Here is an 18757-nt window from a genome sequence, read left to right as displayed (position 1 = left end):
TTCATCACCAGTATCCGAGACATGTCTACAAACTATAAAAAGCCATTTATGGACTCCGTCAAGCTCCAAGAGCTTGGTATACTAAACTTGGATCGTTTCTGATATCAACTGGTTTCATCAACTCCAAGTCTGATACCTCTTTATTCTTACAATAACAAAATGGGAATACAATATATCTTCTAGTGTATATAGATGATATTATTGTCACAGGCAATGATACCTTAGAGATTCAGACATTTTTAAAGTAATTGGCTGATCGATTTCCCCTCAAAGATTTAGGACCCCTAAGCTACATTTTGGGAATGGAAGCAACATTTACATCCTCAGATCTCCTCGTATTACAAAGAAAGTATATTTAAGACTTATTATCAAAGATAAATATACAGGATGCAAAAGAGGTTGTAACTCCTCTCTCTACTAGTGCATCACTCAAAATATGTGATGTCAGCATTCCTATAGACTCAACTCAATACCACCAAGTAATTGGCTCCTTACAATACTTGGCTCTCACCCGTCCAGATATCTCATTTGCAATCAATAAACTATCTCAATACATGCACCAGCCTTTTGCTATGCATTGGTCTGTGGTCAAACAAATTTTGTGGTATCTTAAAGGGACCCTCAATCATAGTTTCTTTCTCTACAAACACACTCTACTTCATCTCCATGCCTTTGCTAATGCTGATTGGGCGGGAAACTTTGATGATCGCACCTCCACCTTATGATATGTCGTCTTTCTTGGGTCTAATCCAATCAGTTGGAGTTCTAAGAAGTAAAAGACAATCACCCCGTCTATAGCTGAAGCTGAATATCGTGCTATCGCTACCGTTTGCTGCTGAACTCAATTGGGTTATAAATCTCCTCAAGGAACTCAAAGCTAGCTCTACCCTTACTCATATAATATATTGTGACAATATTGAAGCTACCTACTTATGCGTCAATCCAGTGTTCCACTTATGCATGAAACACATTGCCATCGACTTTCACTTCGTGCGAGATCAAGTTGTCAAACGTCAACTTCGTGTCTCTCATGTTCATACGGCTGATCAACTAGTAGACTCACCTTATAATTTCACTCTTCACTTTATTATCTCATGAAATCAGATGAATACCATAGGTGTTAGTTTGCAAGTCCTATAGTCCCACATCGGGAAAACCAGGCTTGTTATCTCCTATTGGAACTATAAATAAGGGCCTGAGCTTTGAAGTCAGATGCACCACAAGTGGCACCACAAGAGGCATCATAAGAAAACCTAAGTATTTACTTTGGTTTAAGTCCACACTCAGTTAAATAGTTTGGACTTATACTTTAGGTTTTTCTTGTTTAGTATTTTCGGGTGTTTTATGGCCTAGGAACATCTTCCTAAGGCATTTGTAATAGTCCCTTTTTTATAGTAGTGATTTGCTCCTCTTTCGTCCGTGGATGTAGGTCAAAGTTAATTGACCGAACCACGTAAATCTGGTGTTCTTGTCGCTTTTATTTTCGCTTTATTGTCCTTGTTGTGTTGCCAAAATTACCTTGTGGTAAATTTTCTAGGGCTAGCTCTAACAAACTGGTATCAGAGCCTGGTTCTGTGATCTTTTGGCAACGATGACAATAACAAAGATTGTTGTCGAGAAATTCGACAGAAATGTCAACTTCGGCTTATGGCAACTCAAGATGGAGGTCATTCTGGTTCAAGACGGAGTTGATTTGGTACTACAGAGAGCCGAGAGCATTCCAGATGATATGTCAAAAGAAGAGCTTACGGGTATGGCCCGATCAAGCATCATTCTAAATCTCTTTGACGAGGTTTTACGGGAGGTAGCTACGGAGACTATGACTAAGAGCATGTGGGACAAGCTTAAAGCCTTGTACATGAAGAGAACAGTGGAGAATCGTCTCTTCTTGAAGCAGAGTCTATATATGCTTCGGATGATTGAAGGTACATCTATACTCTCACATCTTGATAAGTTTGATTCTTTGGTTATGGATTTGGAGAATATAGATGCAAAAATTGATGATGAGGATAAGGCTTTGTTACTCTTGTGTTCTCTTCCCCAATCTTTTAAGTATTTCCGTGATACTTTGATTTATGGAAAAGAAACAGTTTCGTATCAAGAAATTAAATCTATACTGAAATCTAAGGAGCAGATAGACAGGAATATTACTGGGGAAAGTAGAGGGAATCAGGCTAAAGGTCTGGTTATTAGGGGGAGAATGGATAAAAGAGAATTTGACAGTAGTAGATCTAAATCTAGATCTAAATCCAGATATAGAAATTTGGAATGCAGATATTGTCATAAAATGGGGCACATTAAATCTGATTGCTTTAAATTAAAAAATAAATTAAAGCAAAAGGAAAAATTTGTTGAGAAAACTATTGAATCCGTTGAAGTTAGTGTAGCAACTGATGAGAATGTTGGAAATATTTTCTCTGCTATTGATGACAGGACGAGGTCTAAAAATAAATGGATTTTAGATTCGGGTTGTTCTTATCACATGTGTCCCAATAGGGATTTGTTTTCCACATATGAATCTTGTAATGGTGGAATTGTTTTAATGGGCAATAATGCCGCATGTGATGTTGTTGATAGAGGCACAATCCGAATTAAAATGCATGATGGTATTGTGAGGACGCTCACTAATGTTAGACATGTTCCTGATTTAAAAAAGAATCTCATCTCTTTAGGCGCCCTAGAGGCCCTTGGGTGTAAATACACAACTGAAGGTGGAGTTATGAAAGTTTCTAGAAGTGCTCTTGTTGTTATGAAAGCTTGTAGGTCTGGTAGCTTGTATATTCTGCAGGGAACTACTGTCACAGGTTCGGTTGCAGTCTCATCATCATCATTGTCTAATTCTGACATCACCAATTTATGGCATATGCGTTTGGGTCATATGAGCGAAAAATGTTTGAGCATATTGAGCAAAAAGGGGTCTACTTTGTGGACAGAGTACTGGGCCACTGGATTTTTGTGAACACTGCATTTTTGGAAAGCAGAAAAGAGTCAGCTTCACTTCTCCGGCAGTTCACAAAACGAAAGGTACTCTTGATTATATTCATTCAGACCTTTGGGGTCCAGCTCATGTTCAGTCTAAGGGTGGCGCTAAGTATATGTTGACTTTCATTGATGATTATTCTAGGAAAGTTTGGGTTTATTTTTTGAAGCATAAAAATGATGTTTTTCTAACCTTTAAATAATGAAAGGCTTTGATTGAGAAACAAACATGTAAACAGATTAAGCGGCTTCGAACAGATAATGGCATGGAATTTTGTGAAGGTGACTTTGAAGAATTCTGCAAAAATGAAGGAATCGTTTGGCATTGCACTGTTAGGATGATGCCTCAACAAAATGGTGTGGCCGAACGTATGAACAAAACACTCTTAGAGAGAGCGAGGTGTATGATCTCAAATGCAGGGTTGACAAAGGACTTTTGGGCAGAGGCGATTAATATGGTCTGTTACGTTGTCAACCGTGCTCCTTCTACATCACTTGACTTTAAAACTCCGGAGGAAGTTTGGTCAGGTACTCCTACTGATTACTCTGATTTAAAAATTTTTGGGTGTCCATCATACATGCATGTAAATGAAGGAAAATTAGAGCCTCGAGCTAAAAAGTGTATTTTCCTTGGGTATGCTTCTGGGGTGAAAGGATACAGATTATGGTGTTCTGATCCCAAATCCCCAAAATTTGTAATCAGTAGAGATGTTACTTTTGATGAATTATTTATGTTATCTTCCAAAGAGGATTCTACTAGTTGTACAAATGATAATGCGCAGAAGCAGGTGGAGCTTGAGATTGGCAGTTCTAATTCTTTTAAGTCGAACTCTTCTACTCAAAGAATGCTAGTAGATGGTCCCGAGTCTACTGACGCAGATGATCCAGAGGAAGAGCAATATTCCATAGCCAAGGATAGACCATGGAGAGATATTCGACCACCATAAAGATATGCAAATTTGGTTGCATATGCTTTGTCTGTTGCAGAAGAGACAAATGAAGTTGGTGAGCCTACTTCCTACTCAGATGCAGTTTCTTGTGATAATTCTGCTAAGTGGTTGATTGCGATGAATGAAGAAATTGAGTATCTCCATCGGAATAGAACTTGGGATCTTGTGAAGCCGCCTTCGGGTAAGAAAATTGTTGGATGCAAATAGGATACTATTGTTGAGGGAAAGGTCCTTGTTCAGAAAATTCATACGAAGGATAATCCAGTTGATATGCTTACGAAACCTCTTCCGGTTTACAAGTTCAAGCAGTGCTTGGACTTGGTTGGTATTCATTATTGGTGATTGCCCGTTGGGGCTTTTATGAAGAAGGTGGAGCAAATTTTGTTTGGATATGCCAAGGTGGAGATTTGTTAGTTTGGCAAGTCCCATAGTCCCACATCGAGAAAACCAGGCTTGTTATCTCCTATTGGAACTATAAATAAGGGCCTGAGCTTTGAAGTCAGATGCACCAAAAGTGGCACCACAAGAGCCACCATAAGAAAACCTAAGTATTTACTTTGGTTTAAGTCCACACTCAGTTAAATAGTTTGGACTTATACTTTAGGTTTTTTTGTTTAGTATTTTCAGGTGTTTTATGGTCTACGAACATCTTCGTAAGGTATTTATAATAATCTCTTTTTTATAGTAGTGATTTGCTCCTCTTTCGTCCGTGGATGTAGGTCAAAGTTAATTGACCGAACCACGTAAATCTGGTGTTCTTATCGCTTTTATTTTTCGCTTTATTGTATTTATTGTGTTGCCAAAATTACCTTGTGGTAAATTTCTTGGAGCTAGCTCCGACGATAGGCAACCCAAAAACCAAGTGGCTATGAACTGAACTAGATCATGCCCTTTACTATTTCAATTTTTGATGAAAGATACCGATTAGCTTAGTCGGTATATAAGTTTCCATAAGTCTACTGATAGCCTTTGGATCAAATCGTATTTGATAAAACCTCATATAACTAATTGGATTACATCCATCGTGGGGCCCAAGATTTTGAGACATTGGCGACCCTCACTCGAAACTTTGATGTCCCGAATGCATTTTAATAACAGAGATATGTTCGATGGCTGAATGAAGCCGCCCTGACACCGTCTCTCTTTCTCAGCAGAAACACTAACGCAATCCCATCGCTAAACAATGCCTGCCTCTCACCGGAAGCCGCCTCACGCCCTCCTCGTCCCCTACCCTCTCCAAGGTCACATCATCCCGGCCGTCCACCTCGCCATCAAACTCGCCTCCAGGGGTTTCGCCATCACCTTCGTCAATACCGAAGCCGTCCACCACCAGACCTGTTGCGCCGCCCGCCGCTCCGGCTCCGACCTCGGCCACGACATCTTCCCCGCCGCCCGCGCCTCCGGCCTCGACATACGCTACGAGCTCGTGAGTGACGGCCTCCCCGTTGCCTTCGACCGCTCTCTCAACCACGACCAGTTCATGTTCGCCGTTCTCCACGTCCTCTCCGCCCACGTCGAGGAGCTCATACGGAAGCTGTCGCTGCGCGCCGATCCTCCCCTCACCTGCCTCATCGCCGACACCTTCTTCGTGTGGCCTTCCACCTTGGCCAAGAAGTTTGGGATCCCCTACGTATCCTTCTGGACCGAGCCGGCGCTCATCTTCTCTCTCTACTATCACATGGATCTCCTCATCCGAAATGGCCACTTCGCTTCTCATGGTGATCGACACATCTCGATTCCTACTCGTCTACTCTTTTTATTTTTTCCTCACGATTCGTTCATGTGTTTGGTGGTAGATAACAGCAAAGACACGATAACGTACGTGCCAGGGGTGGCAGCGATCGAGCCGGCTGACCTCATGTCGTACCTGCAGGAGACGGACGTGTCGACGGTGGTGCACCAGATCATCTTCAAGGCGTTCGACGAGGCCAAGGCCGCGGACTTCGTGCTGTGCAACACGGTGCAAGAGCTGGAGTCCGACACGATCTCCGCCCTGCAGCGGGAGAAGCCGTTCTATGCTGTGGGGCCGATCTTCCCCGCGGGGTTCACCAGGAGCGCCGTGGCGACAAGCCTGTGGGCGGAATCCGACTGCTCCCAGTGGCTGGACTCCAAACCGCCGGGTTCCGTCTTGTACATCTCCTTTGGAAGCTACGCGCACATCGGCAGGCGGGACCTGGAGGAGATAGCCCACGGAGTTCTCGGAAGCACGGTCAGCTTCATATGGGTGCTCCGGTCGGACGTCGTCAGCTCCGACGAGCCCGACCCGCTGCCCGAAGACTTCGCGGAGGAGAGCCAAGGGAGGGGGGTGGTGGTGCCATGGTGCTGCCAGGTCGAGCTGCTGAAGCACCGGTCGATCGGCGGTTTCCTCACCCACTGCGGCTGGAACTCGATCTTGGAGAGCATATGGTGCGGGGTTCCGCTGCTCTGCTTCCCCCTCCTCACCGATCAGTTCACGAATCGGAAACTGGTGGTCAATGACTGGAGGATCGGACTCGACCTAGGACGGACGAACAAGGTGAACAGAGAGGAAGTAAGCAAGAGAATCGAGATCTTGATGGAAGGAGAAGCAGGGAATGAGGCCAGGAAGAACATAAGGGAGGTCAGGAGAGCCCTCGAGATTGCACTCACTCCCGAGGGTTCGTCACATAAGAACTTGGATCAGTTCATCGCGGATCTAACGAAGTATGGTGAGCAGATCAATGGAGTGTGAGAAGCGTAGTAAATGGTAGATTACGTAGCACATATAAATATGTTGTAGAATATATATATATATTCAAAGTGAGTAAGCTACTATGGCTGATAGAGTTGCACGTTGTTCTTGAATGGCTCATGTAATCTAACTATAAGATCAAATATACCAAGTACTCTCCTTTATATTACTAGTGTATGGGATCATTTCTCCTCTCTTCGAGCAAGTTCACAACAAGTGGTATCACAGCAGTTAATTCTCAGCACTTTCCAGATTCCAAAAGCAACATGGTGTGGCCATCGACTACTTGGGAGTGAGTGGATTCATGTTGTGATTGATGGATTAGAGGTTGTAAACATAAGGGAAAGCTAAATGTTATTAACCTCATATTCTACGAGAAAGTTGACCAACTTGAGGAGAGCCATCCCCAAATTCTATCTTGATTTAGTAATATGTCCACAACAATCATTCTCGTGGAAGGATGTGATGTGCGGAAAACCCATTCCCGGACAGGTGCATAGGACACAAATCCGGGTTGGGTGACTGTGATGAATGTCAAGAAAATAATTCGATATACTGAAAAAAGGACTATGGGAATGATCAATGTATATTGGAAAAAATTGAGAGAGGGCAATGTGTGTGTGTATATACATACATATACATATACATAAATATGTATATAAATGTGTATATATATATATGTATACATATACATATATATATACATATAAATATATATATATATAAATACATATATATATATATATGTATATATATATATATGTATATATTATTTCATAGAGAGAGAGAGAGAGAGAGAGGCTTTTCATAAATAATCATCATATTATTTCATTCTTCATCTTGCATTATGCAAATGCTCGCTAGTCCTACCAGGACTAAACATCCAGTGACAACCCTGAAAATGACACCACTTCTCCAAGAATCAATCAATGCATCTCTCTCTCTCTCTCTCTCTCTCTCTCGCTCTCCATGAATGAGAGATGAGAGGCATCAGGAAGAAGAGGCTGTGACCTCTAAATTGACTTGAAATGAAGCCTGCCTCTACCGTTGGTCTCATCATCAGAGCGCTAAGATTTCTAATATACCAATGCTCCTAATTTTTCTACCACCAGCTTGGAAGCTCCTGTGAAGTTTTCTTAAACCCAGCCAACGAAATAATTAAGGGATGCATGAAGAAGTCATCTGCAGACCACAGAAAAGCTTCAGTCGTGGTGTTTCTTGTAGCATCTCTTGCATGATCTTGAAGGAAAAAAATACCAAGCTCAGGTCACGTTCAGGTGGCAGAGTTTTCACGTCTCGCCAAAACCACAGGACATGTCAATAAAGTTGAGGTCGACCGATCGATGTATGTTGGTGTCTACCAGGAGTAGAACTTTCAAGCACTGAATTGATATTTCGATGCGCAATAATGTGGCAGTGAGATAATGTTTAGGCACTTTGGTGTATTAGTGCTTCATCTGTCTTTGAATTAGAAATGGTTGACCTGACCATGTTCATTCTCTCATTTGAAACTTGGAGAGACTCTTTCGGCCCATCTCATATCTTCAAGGGTAAAACTCTTCTGAGATCGAGAGATTAGTACTGTGCAAGACTTGATTCTTGAGTTAGTAAAGAGCTCAAGAATTTAGTCTTATGATTTCAAAAGTCTATGCATATGTAGAGAAGCACTTACAAGTCCTAGAATGAGGTATCAGTGGAGAATATTTTCTTTTGGATATTATATTGATATGGTGACTATGCTACTCTCATAATTCACTAGGCTATATATGTTAACCCTCTATTGGTGCTCATGGTTTGATTGGATACCATGTGTCAAGTTCTAATTGACTATCAATTCTAACATATTAACTTGCTTTGTGAATATATATATATATATATATATATATATATATATATATATATATAAGGTCAACAGTTTGACTCTTGTTAAAGCAGCGTCTAATACACATAATCTAATACTTGAATGGAACGAGATGTTGTTGTGCATTCAGAATCGGTCCAGTGAATTAAACTGAACCGAATTAATAAAGAATAGATTATTAAATATAATAATATAAAAATGAATTTTAAGTTCTACTGGAAATTACTAGAAAAATATTTTGGAAGGCATAGAAATGTAGATTCCAAGTCCTAAATTTTAAAATAATATTATCTGTACCAAAATTTAAAATATTTTTATTTCAAAATTTTTTAAAAATGGAGAAAATATTTTGGAAGACATTATATCATATATTTCAAATATCATTTTGAGTTGTCAAAATAGTATGGAGCTTTTTTTTGGGGGGGGGGGAATGTTTATCTATCTTATTTTATGGTCATTTTAATAATTTAAAGTATTATTCTAATTTTAAATTAAAAAATTATCTTTTTTATATTTTACTAAATACGTCTAATAAAAAAAATTGATTTACAATTAATCGACCAGACTTAAACTAAACCAAGCCGAGATTGGGGCGAGGAAAAGCCGCCCATTTTTTGAGGGATAAAATTGAAGAAATAATAAGAAAAAAAGCTCTGTTGAAAAAAATAAAACAAAAAACTCCAATTATTTTTTTTTCTGGAAATTTACCGAATAATATTTCTTATATTTATGAGAAATTAATGAAGTTTAGTCTGCAACTGAGGAGGAGCCCAACGTGTCCAATGATTTGGGTATCGGAATCCTCTCCAACCTGTGGATGTCCTCTTTGGGATAAAAAGTGAAAGCAAAGTAAGTAAAACTCACAATGTTATCTATCATCTGCAGTCGAGTTTTCATGTAAAGAGGAGCTCATCGCCTCCTTTATTGCCAGCAGTTTGATCATGTTGTCTGCCACAAGAATAAAGCATTCACATGCCGGCGACCACAGCTACGTACTTCCCACTCCCCTCCATTGCTTTCACCTCTCCACATTATTATTATTGATTGATTGGAATAATAACTTCCTCTTCAACTATTATTTTCTTACCATCTAATAATAATCCATTTGAATACCAAAAAGTCTAAAATATTTTCAACTAATTATTTATAAATTAAAAATATTACGAGTTCTTCGTATATTTGTTTAACGATCTGAGATTTGACTAATGAAAATGAATCGAATTGATGTCGAATCTGATTCCGATAAACATAGGTTAGATTGGAGGAGCAACAGGTGATGGTGTCAGGCGAAACATCTCCCATGTCGGCAGCATGTGACGCCCCAGTGGTTTAGCTTTGTGTCATTTGATTCTTTCGAGCTCTAATGTGTATCTTCCTGCTCCCGAGCAGATCAGTAGAGAGAGAGAGAGAGAGGTGAGTGCTATGTGCACGCGTGGGTGGGAAGACCGAGGAGGTACTGACCCACCTGTGGCAGTGGATCCACGTGCGATGTGAGAGATGGTGGGGAACTCTGTCCTCCGGCCTCCGGCCTCCGGCAACTCTGAGAGAGAGAGAGAGAGGGGACCATTATGTATGTATCAGAGTCGTCAGCCCCCACCCACACGTGCTCGTCTGCTGGTCTCCACCATTTCTGAGCTCATCAAAAATTTGGAGGCCCCATCGCACCTTTACTCGTACGTCAACGAATCCGAGATCGCGTCGCCATGGCAGCACTGTGGCGATCCGATCCGCTGCTCGTTGCATAACGTTGCAGCGTCTGGCACATCGGTACATGTTGATGCGATCCGTCTTCAACTTCATTGAATGAGAAGGAAAAGAGAAGCTGAATCCCAGACTCCCCCCCAACTGCTGCAGTAAGCTTTAGGAGAGACGCTTCTGTCCATGTTGCAGGATCCAACTTTTCACCTGTGATTCGTTTCCACCCTCATTGAATGAGGACTTCAGCTGCAAACCCATTGAAGATGTGCATGAAGACCTGCGATCGAATCCCTCCAACATTTTACCCAGGGGAAGGAAGCTTTAACAGTGGAGACAGGTTGAGATCTTGATCCGTCAAACCTCTAGGTGATGATCTAACACCAAAAATAGTCGGGTAGATCGAGCAGAGATAGAAGACCAGATCTGGAATCCTTGGCACAAGTCAAGAAGACAAATGGATAGGATCATGAGTTGCAGACATCACGTTTTATGTGATCAGATGTTGTGCTTGGCATTCTTGGCTTCACGGCAGTATCAAAAAGTTCTTTGTATAAGGACAAAGAAACTAGTAATCTTTCCGTTTGGAGAGACCAAGTATTGGCTGAGGGTGAAGAACACAAGCATCAAACAACATGAAATATGTCCCAAAACACAAACTCCCACTTGCTGAAGAAATGGAAGAGAAAAATCCCACCAAACACATCCAAACCAGTGCTCAAACAGTTGTTTAGGGGAAACGAGAAGGGACAGCAACCTCAAAAAGAAACAAGGATGATGAGCGAAATACTAATACTAAGCAAGACACGCATGGCAAGTCACAAGAAAAGATGAATACACTAACATTGTCTCATGATGTATAGAGATATATATGTCCAATATGTTTATGTGAGGACCTGCATGTCATGTGAGCAAAGCTGGTGCACAGATCAAGCAGTACATAGACTATCGAGTTTCTCCGCGCTCTCTCCAGCACATCAGCATCATGATGCATCGCCGAAGTATGTAGAACCTGGCCTTCTGCTCTTTGGCCTGCAGCCGACACCGCCGGCCGAAGGATCGGCAAGGCAAGCTCTCTTCCTCCTTGGCCATTACAGCCTCTCCTGCTTCCGCCAGCTTCTCCTCCTCCTCGGTCTATCTGTAACTTGAGCTCAGAAGAGTCGAGGGAGACGAGCAAGACGACGACTCTATTTTGTAGCTCCTACTGTTTGCTACTCTTTTTGGATTTTAGATGTCATACCTTAAATTATGACTCGGTAGCTTCTTTATCATGCTGCTGCTGCTGGTGGGAGTCCTCTGCATGATTACGCGCTCTCTCTCTCTCTCCATCTGCCGTACTGTTCAGAGCTTGTAAGAGGGGAGTAAATGGGAAGGTGGTACTCCTTTCATCACATCCAGACTCATTAATCCAGAAAGTGGAAAGCCCAAATGATGAGCTCGGCCCTTGTTCAAGGCCTGCTTCTGCTGTTGTCCCTTGAGCTTGGACTACAACCTCGGTGTCCCAGTCCGACCAAACAAGCAAACGAAACCTAATCCACCACCTGCGAGTTCTTTTGCAGACTCGATCTACCACTCCAGCTATGGACGAAGCTAACAGGGATGCAGATCCGTGACATCGGTCAAGCTCCCCACCGAAGCGTACGTGTTGGCGAAAGGAGTGATCACAAGTGGCAGCTGCGAGGTTGAAAGCTTGAAGCAGTACTCCACAGCAAAACCAGGACGTGAATGGTGTGGAGGATCACGGTGAGACGACGGCCACCACACGTAAACTTGGAGCGGCTACTGCGGCAGTACGATAACATATCTCGTGACTCTCGCAATCATCCATTGCTCCCAAAGGTAGGAAATGCCCAAAGCTGGTGCCTCCTCTTCCCTGCTCCCACTTGCAAATCAACACCAGTACAACGATAATTGCAGGCAAGAAAGCAAATTGGCACCACTACAAGTGAAGCACTGTCTGTGGTCCAGGCCAAAGACCCAGATCTTGCAGCTCTGCGTGACCCAATCTCAAAGCACAAGAATTCGCTACAGCAGCTAGCAGATGGTGGTGCTTTGGGTTGTGGGTTCCAGAGTTGTGCCTCAAAGCATCGTTTCCTGTGACCAGGCTCGTCACCATCCCTCCTCCATCAACCCAAAAGCATAGACACGAGTTGCGCTTATAGGGACGAGTCACTGGCTGTACGATCCTGGATCTTTCTGTAACAACATGCAACGGCCATTCATGGCTTGTTGCGATCCTGTGGACATGTCCAAAGCTCCCTATTAATGCTTGTTTTGCATATCACGGCTGACGCAACAAATAGTGCAACTAGCAAATGTGGATGGCCTTTCTTTCACCACCTGGAGCGAGCATGAGTACAATGTGAAATCTAAGTTCAGGATTCAAAAAGGAGAGGGAGGGAAAAGAGAGAACAGGACGGCTCTCTTATCAACCCCTGATCACCTTCATGACTTGCCATGCGCCTCCTCCTCTTCCTCCTCCTCCTTATCCACCAGCCTCCTCAATTTCTGTAAACAGACTGGAATTAAAGAGGATACGAGCTTTGTCCCCTTTGCAGAAGTTTCCTTAGAGTCTATTCAAGAGATTCTTCGCGCTGCATTAGTTCATCTCTCTGGCTTTTGCTTAACTCGAACCTTTGGCTGGAGAAAAAGGAGAGTCTGCGTGGGATACGTGAATGGATGTTTGGTTGCATCTCACACCATGTGGTCGATATATATGAATGAGCTAACCGAGAGGCATCCATGTATAGCATCTACCACGGTCAGATTACAAAATATGAAGCCTCGTGCTACGTAGCACAGCAGAGGACAACTCGATCAAGATCAATCTGATTACAACCTATGCAGCAGAAGCTCACAAGCCTTTCGAATCCACAGTCACTGTTGATATCTTCTTCCTATGGCTCACTTGGCTTCCTTGCTCTCCTGCACAGTGACCATCACATCCTGTTAAATCCTTGGATCCCATGCTGCACCACCCTTCCGACATCTCAACTTTTAGTGCCTTTAGTTTGGGACTTCAGCAAACCACAATCCCATTATGTTTTCTGGTACACTGTCAACAAAACCTGCGCAGACTTTTGCAGCAAAGTCTCCATGCAAACATCATGATGATGATAAAAGTGGTGTTGAATGTTCATCGTGTGGGTCCCGCAAAACTATATATATTTTTTTATGACGGTGCAATAATTAGGAATAAATTGTTATAATAAGTTTGCGCAAGCCATTTTATTTTATTAAAATCTCAACTTAAGCATGGAGTATGAGTTTGATAGGATTAAACGAGTCTAATATCATTAATTAGGGTGTTTTGAGCTATATAATTTCAAGAGTTCATAAAAATAATTACTGTAATTATTGATGTGAGAAAACTGATATTTGAAATATACATCTAAACTAAAGTGGGAAAACTAGTCTTGAAAGTGATATTTTGGATATCAAGAAAAGAGAGTAGACAATTTAAATAAAGGGTGAATTTTTGAAGAACCCTAAAGTTTAGAAATTTTTGGCCTTAAGATTAAAAAATTTTCACATACCTTTTTTTTTTAAATCTCAAAATGATCATCCTACCGCTATCGGTCAATGCGTCCCCATAGAAAAAAATTTGAGAGATAGTTTGGATTTTTTTTAATTAGAGATATTGTTTGAAAAAATAAAATAAGAATACCATTCAGAAAATACCTAAAATATGATGATTTTCTAGGAAAATTATCACACGTCTTATATTCCAAACACTCACTCATGTGAGAGCACATCACCCATGCAATGTTGCAGGGTTGATTAGGATCAGCTATGTAGGCATTATTCTTCCTGTGCACAGCCATGCATACAGGTAAAATATAAATATAAATTTATGTATCCCTTCACATTATTGACTATTATAATTTTCTTCTAAATTTGACTTTACTATATATATGTTACCATAGAAAATATTTTAATTAATCCATTTTAGTGAGGATAAAAATTTCAACTGAGTTTAATATATTTTCAAAATAACTGTATATATCCCTCCATGATTAGTAATTTTCATATTTACGTTTCTAAATTTATATTTAGGAATAAAAATCAAAATAATTTATAAAAGTGACAGATAAAAAATCAGTTATCTAAAATATTTATTTTTAAATTATTATTAACGATGATTAGTAGTGATTAACTCAAATTTATTGGCCGGACGTTAATGGATCACACACACACACACATATAATATTTGAATTAATATGTAGATATAAATATGTTAAATTAAAATTTGGACACACATATATATATATATATAATATTTGAATTAATATGTAGATATAAATATGTTAAATTAAAATTTGGACAGCCTAATATGCTGTATTGGACGGTTGAGAGGAATGGATCAAAATAGGAGTAAGAGATAGCGCAGGCACGTGGACATGGACGTGGGCGGGTTCCGTTGAGAGGAGATGATGGCGATACCATCGTACCCGCGACATGAACCCACAGCTAAGCATCTCCCCGTCACATCTTTCTTTGCTCAACCTCATTTCCGGCCTCTTTCTTTAGTTACACTCCTCTCCTACCTGACCTTTAATTCGATGATAAAACCGGGTCCCACATTTTTCACCATTTGTGACGCAGGTAGAACAAACATGCGTCCCAGTGTTGGGTGGCAAAGTTATCTCTCATTTTTATTATCTTCCGTTCCTGTGACGATAAAACCCACTCCCCAGAGGTAAAGCTAAACCACATAGTCTTCTCTCTCTCTCTCTCTCGCTCTGTGTTTCGGCTTCCTCCGTCTGCTCTTGGATTGGGTTTCAGGTTGTGTGAGTCCAAATTCGATCATGTTGTAATCTTCTTCCTGCTTTGGCCTGCAACATATGGTTTCCTTTTATATGTGAAGCTCTCTTTTTAGACCGACTCCCTTCTGACTGAGCAAAACGGAAGATGGATATGATTCAACAGAACCAAATTTCTCGTCTTCTTCTCCGTTCTCGTCGTCTATGACGACGTTTCGGGTAGCATGACTATTGGAGTTCATGTAGATGGATATCGAGGTTTTTAGCTGTGGTGCTCGATCGCTGTTGCAGATCCTGCTTACTTCTTTCTTCTGTTCTTTTCTTGGGTTCATTTTGATCCAAATCTAGATGCCGTTCGGACATTGCTGTCCTCTCCACACACTCACAAACCTCTCTCTCTCCTCCAACAATGCCTTCTTTGTTGGGTCTGCCACCCTGCTCATTGTCTCTTTCATCCGTGCTTTCTTCTAAAAATCTTTGGTGGTTTATCACAGTCGATGTTTGCGGGTGTAGCATCATCAAGATTCACATGAGTCGGGCGGCCGCGTTACGATTGCAAGTGAGAATCTTGATGATGCTGCATCGGCAATAAGCGACTAATGGCAAGAAAAATGCCGAGGCTGGATGCTGCGATCCACTCGTTGGAGTACGGTAACACGACAGGCCATGAATTATTTTGCTTGTTCTTTACTGCCAGTTTTGGTCTTAATGTACTGTTCTAAGATCTTCATTATCTTTTCCGACAATGATGGGTTAGTATGAAAAAAAAAACAGATTGCCTGAGATTGATCTCGAGCTCATGTTCAGGTTTTCTTTTGCTTCACTTTTACATGCAAGTATTGCTACATATTAGTCCTCACAGATGTTAATTTTCAGCCTCACAGTCTGGAAGAGATGGCAGGACATATTGCAGTAAGCATACGATCAAAAACCTTTTTGTTGTATGGCTTTTCTTTTGACATCCAACAACATATTCTCTAACACCTCACCACATAATTTACAAATAAACTTTATGCGGAAATAAATTGTCTTCAGATAAATCAAGAAATTTGGATTAGCATCGGATAAGTTTGCAGCAATTTCACTAACATGAAGATTTTAGTTGTTATTTGGTATGTTTGGTGTGGTTGTAAGAACTTAAAGAGTATAAAGCTTTTGAGTATCTTTGTAAGACCGAATTCTACTGATTTCATGGAATAAGACTTACTGTTCAGGATTTTGTTCTTAGAAATCTAAAAGAGTTTGTCTGATCTTGTTTTACACTGCTTTCATGCTCCTTGTGATATCTCCAGTAGTTCCATGTCATAGTATTAAGATGATTTTTGAGTCAATACCGAACAACGTTTCTTGAGGTATGACATCCCACTGCTCTTAAATATGAGTCAAAAACATACATAGTGATATCCTTTTTTTGGAGCAAAATCTATGTTATCCATCAAATTTCTTGACCTGCCATTCATAAGATGTGTTGATCACATCGTTAAATTCAGATAGGTTACAAGCATCTTAAACTCCTTTAATAAGCTTGATTTAGATATAACACTTGTCGTATCTCTTCTCTCTAAAAACAAGCGATGCAAGCATAGAATTTTTGTCAGCAAACCGCCATTGGAGATGCCTGAATTGTAGTGAGTACAACTTTAAAGGCACAGACTGATGTTTAAAACCATTATCATGCAGGTGGACCTGTTTTTGGATACATCTTGCAAGTGGTTAGCTTCAGTGAGGACAGTTCACAGAGACATCAGTCACTGAAATGTCTGCAAATTGACCCCTTTCCTGATCACTTATCAGAAATGTACCAGGCTCTCACATGCTAATTAGTAGATCAGCATCTATACGACACCCATCCCATAAGGTATTCAGTCCATCCTCTCCACACAAACTCACTCTACATACTCTAATGTCTTCCTTCATACACCCTTTCTCTCAAATTCACATGACGTCTGCAGCATGCTGCATGCAGGTACACCTGCAATACACAGGTACAAGCACCTCTGAAACAGTAGGTGTTCTTGCATCTCATAGCAAATAGCAATAGGAACAGTGGCTTGGCATGGCTTTCCTCATCTTTCCATAAATGTTGTGTTGAGAAAAAGATATCGATACAGTCGTCTGAATTAATGTGCATAAATAAATATGATTCCAAGTACAGATTCTGTAGATTATGTGCTGAACTTTTCTGGATTATGTACTTGGATTGTTGTTATGATTATAATCTGTTGATGAACATGAATGTGAGGATCATAGTTCAATGTGCTGAACCTGTTGTAAGTGTTGGACATGGAATTCTATTCCAAACTAGCATGCTTAAATGTGATGGTGGTCACTTGGATAATAAAGAAGGGATCATTTAAAAAGAAGATAATGAAACAAAATAATAGGAGATAACAAAAACATTTTATATAATTTTTTTATATTTTATATGAATTGAAGTAAGGCAGCACATCTTAGGTTTTTATCTATTGAACTCGTTGAATGTATAGATAAATGCCGAAATTTTCTATTGTGAACTATGAAGTCATTTTATGCTTCATGTATACTTCCTAAGCATATGTGGCAATCACCATCTCCTGATTCACATTATGTGGTCATTCTTCTTCAAACATTTTTGTTTATAGATCGGCAAATCGAAGATAACATTACCTAAATATGAGTTATTTTGTAATCCATATTACCCCCTCCCCCCAAAAAAAAAACATTCTTCACTAAATGAAAAAAAAAATTAAAGATTTTTTATATGTTTATGATTGTCCATGGTGTGCAATGCATGTAAAACTATCATCAATTTATGGTATTTTGATATTTTTGATATATCTCCATCCTTATAATCCACATATCATATTTTATTCTCTTTTCAAGCATCATTCCTCATTTGAAGTAGATCACAAGATTTGTCATATGATACTAGTAGAGTTTTGTATCCAATCGTGCCAATAAAAAAAAAACACTTAGCATATATCTCTCCATTACAATTAATAGGATGAATTTTTTAAAATAAATTGCCTCTATTTTTTGAATTTTTCTGAATCGTTTTATGTTTTGTATTTTTTATTCATATAGTATCTCTTTTTCTAAATGACCAAAATGACCCCTAAAAATAGCATTTTAGTCATTTAGAAAAAATGGTATGGCTACTCTAGTTTGATTTAAAGGTTTGTAAACTGGTTTTCTAAAATTAGTATAATTATCCGATTTTTTTTTTATAAAAAATAAGTGACAAGATGAAATTCGAGCTTAAGCCCTTATGATAAACTGCCAAAGTCTTTACTAGATAGGATAGTTAACATCTTCATTATTATTTATATTTTATCAAAATATACATTGTAGAAAACAAAAAAAAAAGGATACTATTTAAAAAAAAATTGTCAGCACTAAGATTTAAGAGAAATAGTATAACATCCCTAATCTTAGTATTTTGTTTTGCCCAAGATATACCTAAATAACCTTCTTATAAAAGAAGCTCTCCTTGAAGAAGATGAACTAAATTTAGACATCATTTATTAAAGTTTTTGATATATTACAAGGTTTCTAAAAATTGTATACTCCCAATCTTATCTGAAATTGTTGAGCCCAAAACTCAAGCAAATTTAGATGCAATTTACTGGGAGTTATGATCAATTTGAATGTTTCCTAAAACCATTGTAAGTGTTTATTAATATACAGTATCACAAGATTGGAGCAATTACATTATTTTCAAGAAACTTGTTCAGAAAGTGGCTTTGTGAGTGGACCAAAAATGCCTAATAATAAGATAATTACATTATTTTAAATAAAATCTTATAATTGATCGAAACTT

General features: G+C 39.8%; 1 protein-coding gene and 2 long non-coding RNA genes across 3 annotated transcripts; 2 read left to right on the top strand and 1 right to left on the bottom strand.

The window, feature by feature from the left end:
• The first annotated feature begins 5050 nt into the window (after positions 1-5050).
• Positions 5051-6811, top strand: LOC135611798 (UDP-glycosyltransferase 86A1-like). The gene is made up of 2 exons (XM_065107436.1): positions 5051-5647; positions 5726-6811. The coding sequence occupies exons 1-2, from the start codon at positions 5113-5115 to the stop codon at positions 6637-6639; spliced, it is 1449 nt and encodes a 482-aa protein (XP_064963508.1). The 5' UTR covers positions 5051-5112; the 3' UTR covers positions 6640-6811.
• Positions 6812-10953: 4142 nt separating this feature from the next.
• Positions 10954-12298, bottom strand: LOC135611797 (uncharacterized). Its single transcript, XR_010486668.1, has 2 exons — positions 11436-12298; positions 10954-11333 (listed from the first exon to the last, which is right to left on the bottom strand). It is a non-coding gene; the product is annotated as an uncharacterized LOC135611797 (long non-coding RNA).
• A 3437-nt stretch (positions 12299-15735) lies between these two features.
• Positions 15736-17062, top strand: LOC135611796 (uncharacterized). The gene is made up of 3 exons (XR_010486667.1): positions 15736-15870; positions 16639-16816; positions 16925-17062. It is a non-coding gene; the product is annotated as an uncharacterized LOC135611796 (long non-coding RNA).
• The last annotated feature ends 1695 nt before the right edge of the window (positions 17063-18757 follow it).

Source organism: Musa acuminata, chromosome BXJ2-5 (genome assembly GCF_036884655.1).
Source record: "Musa acuminata AAA Group cultivar baxijiao chromosome BXJ2-5, Cavendish_Baxijiao_AAA, whole genome shotgun sequence".
Classification (NCBI taxonomy): domain Eukaryota; kingdom Viridiplantae; phylum Streptophyta; class Magnoliopsida; order Zingiberales; family Musaceae; genus Musa; species Musa acuminata.
The sequence above is the reverse complement of the archived record's forward strand: the minus strand, read 5'-3'. Positions and strand labels throughout refer to the sequence as shown.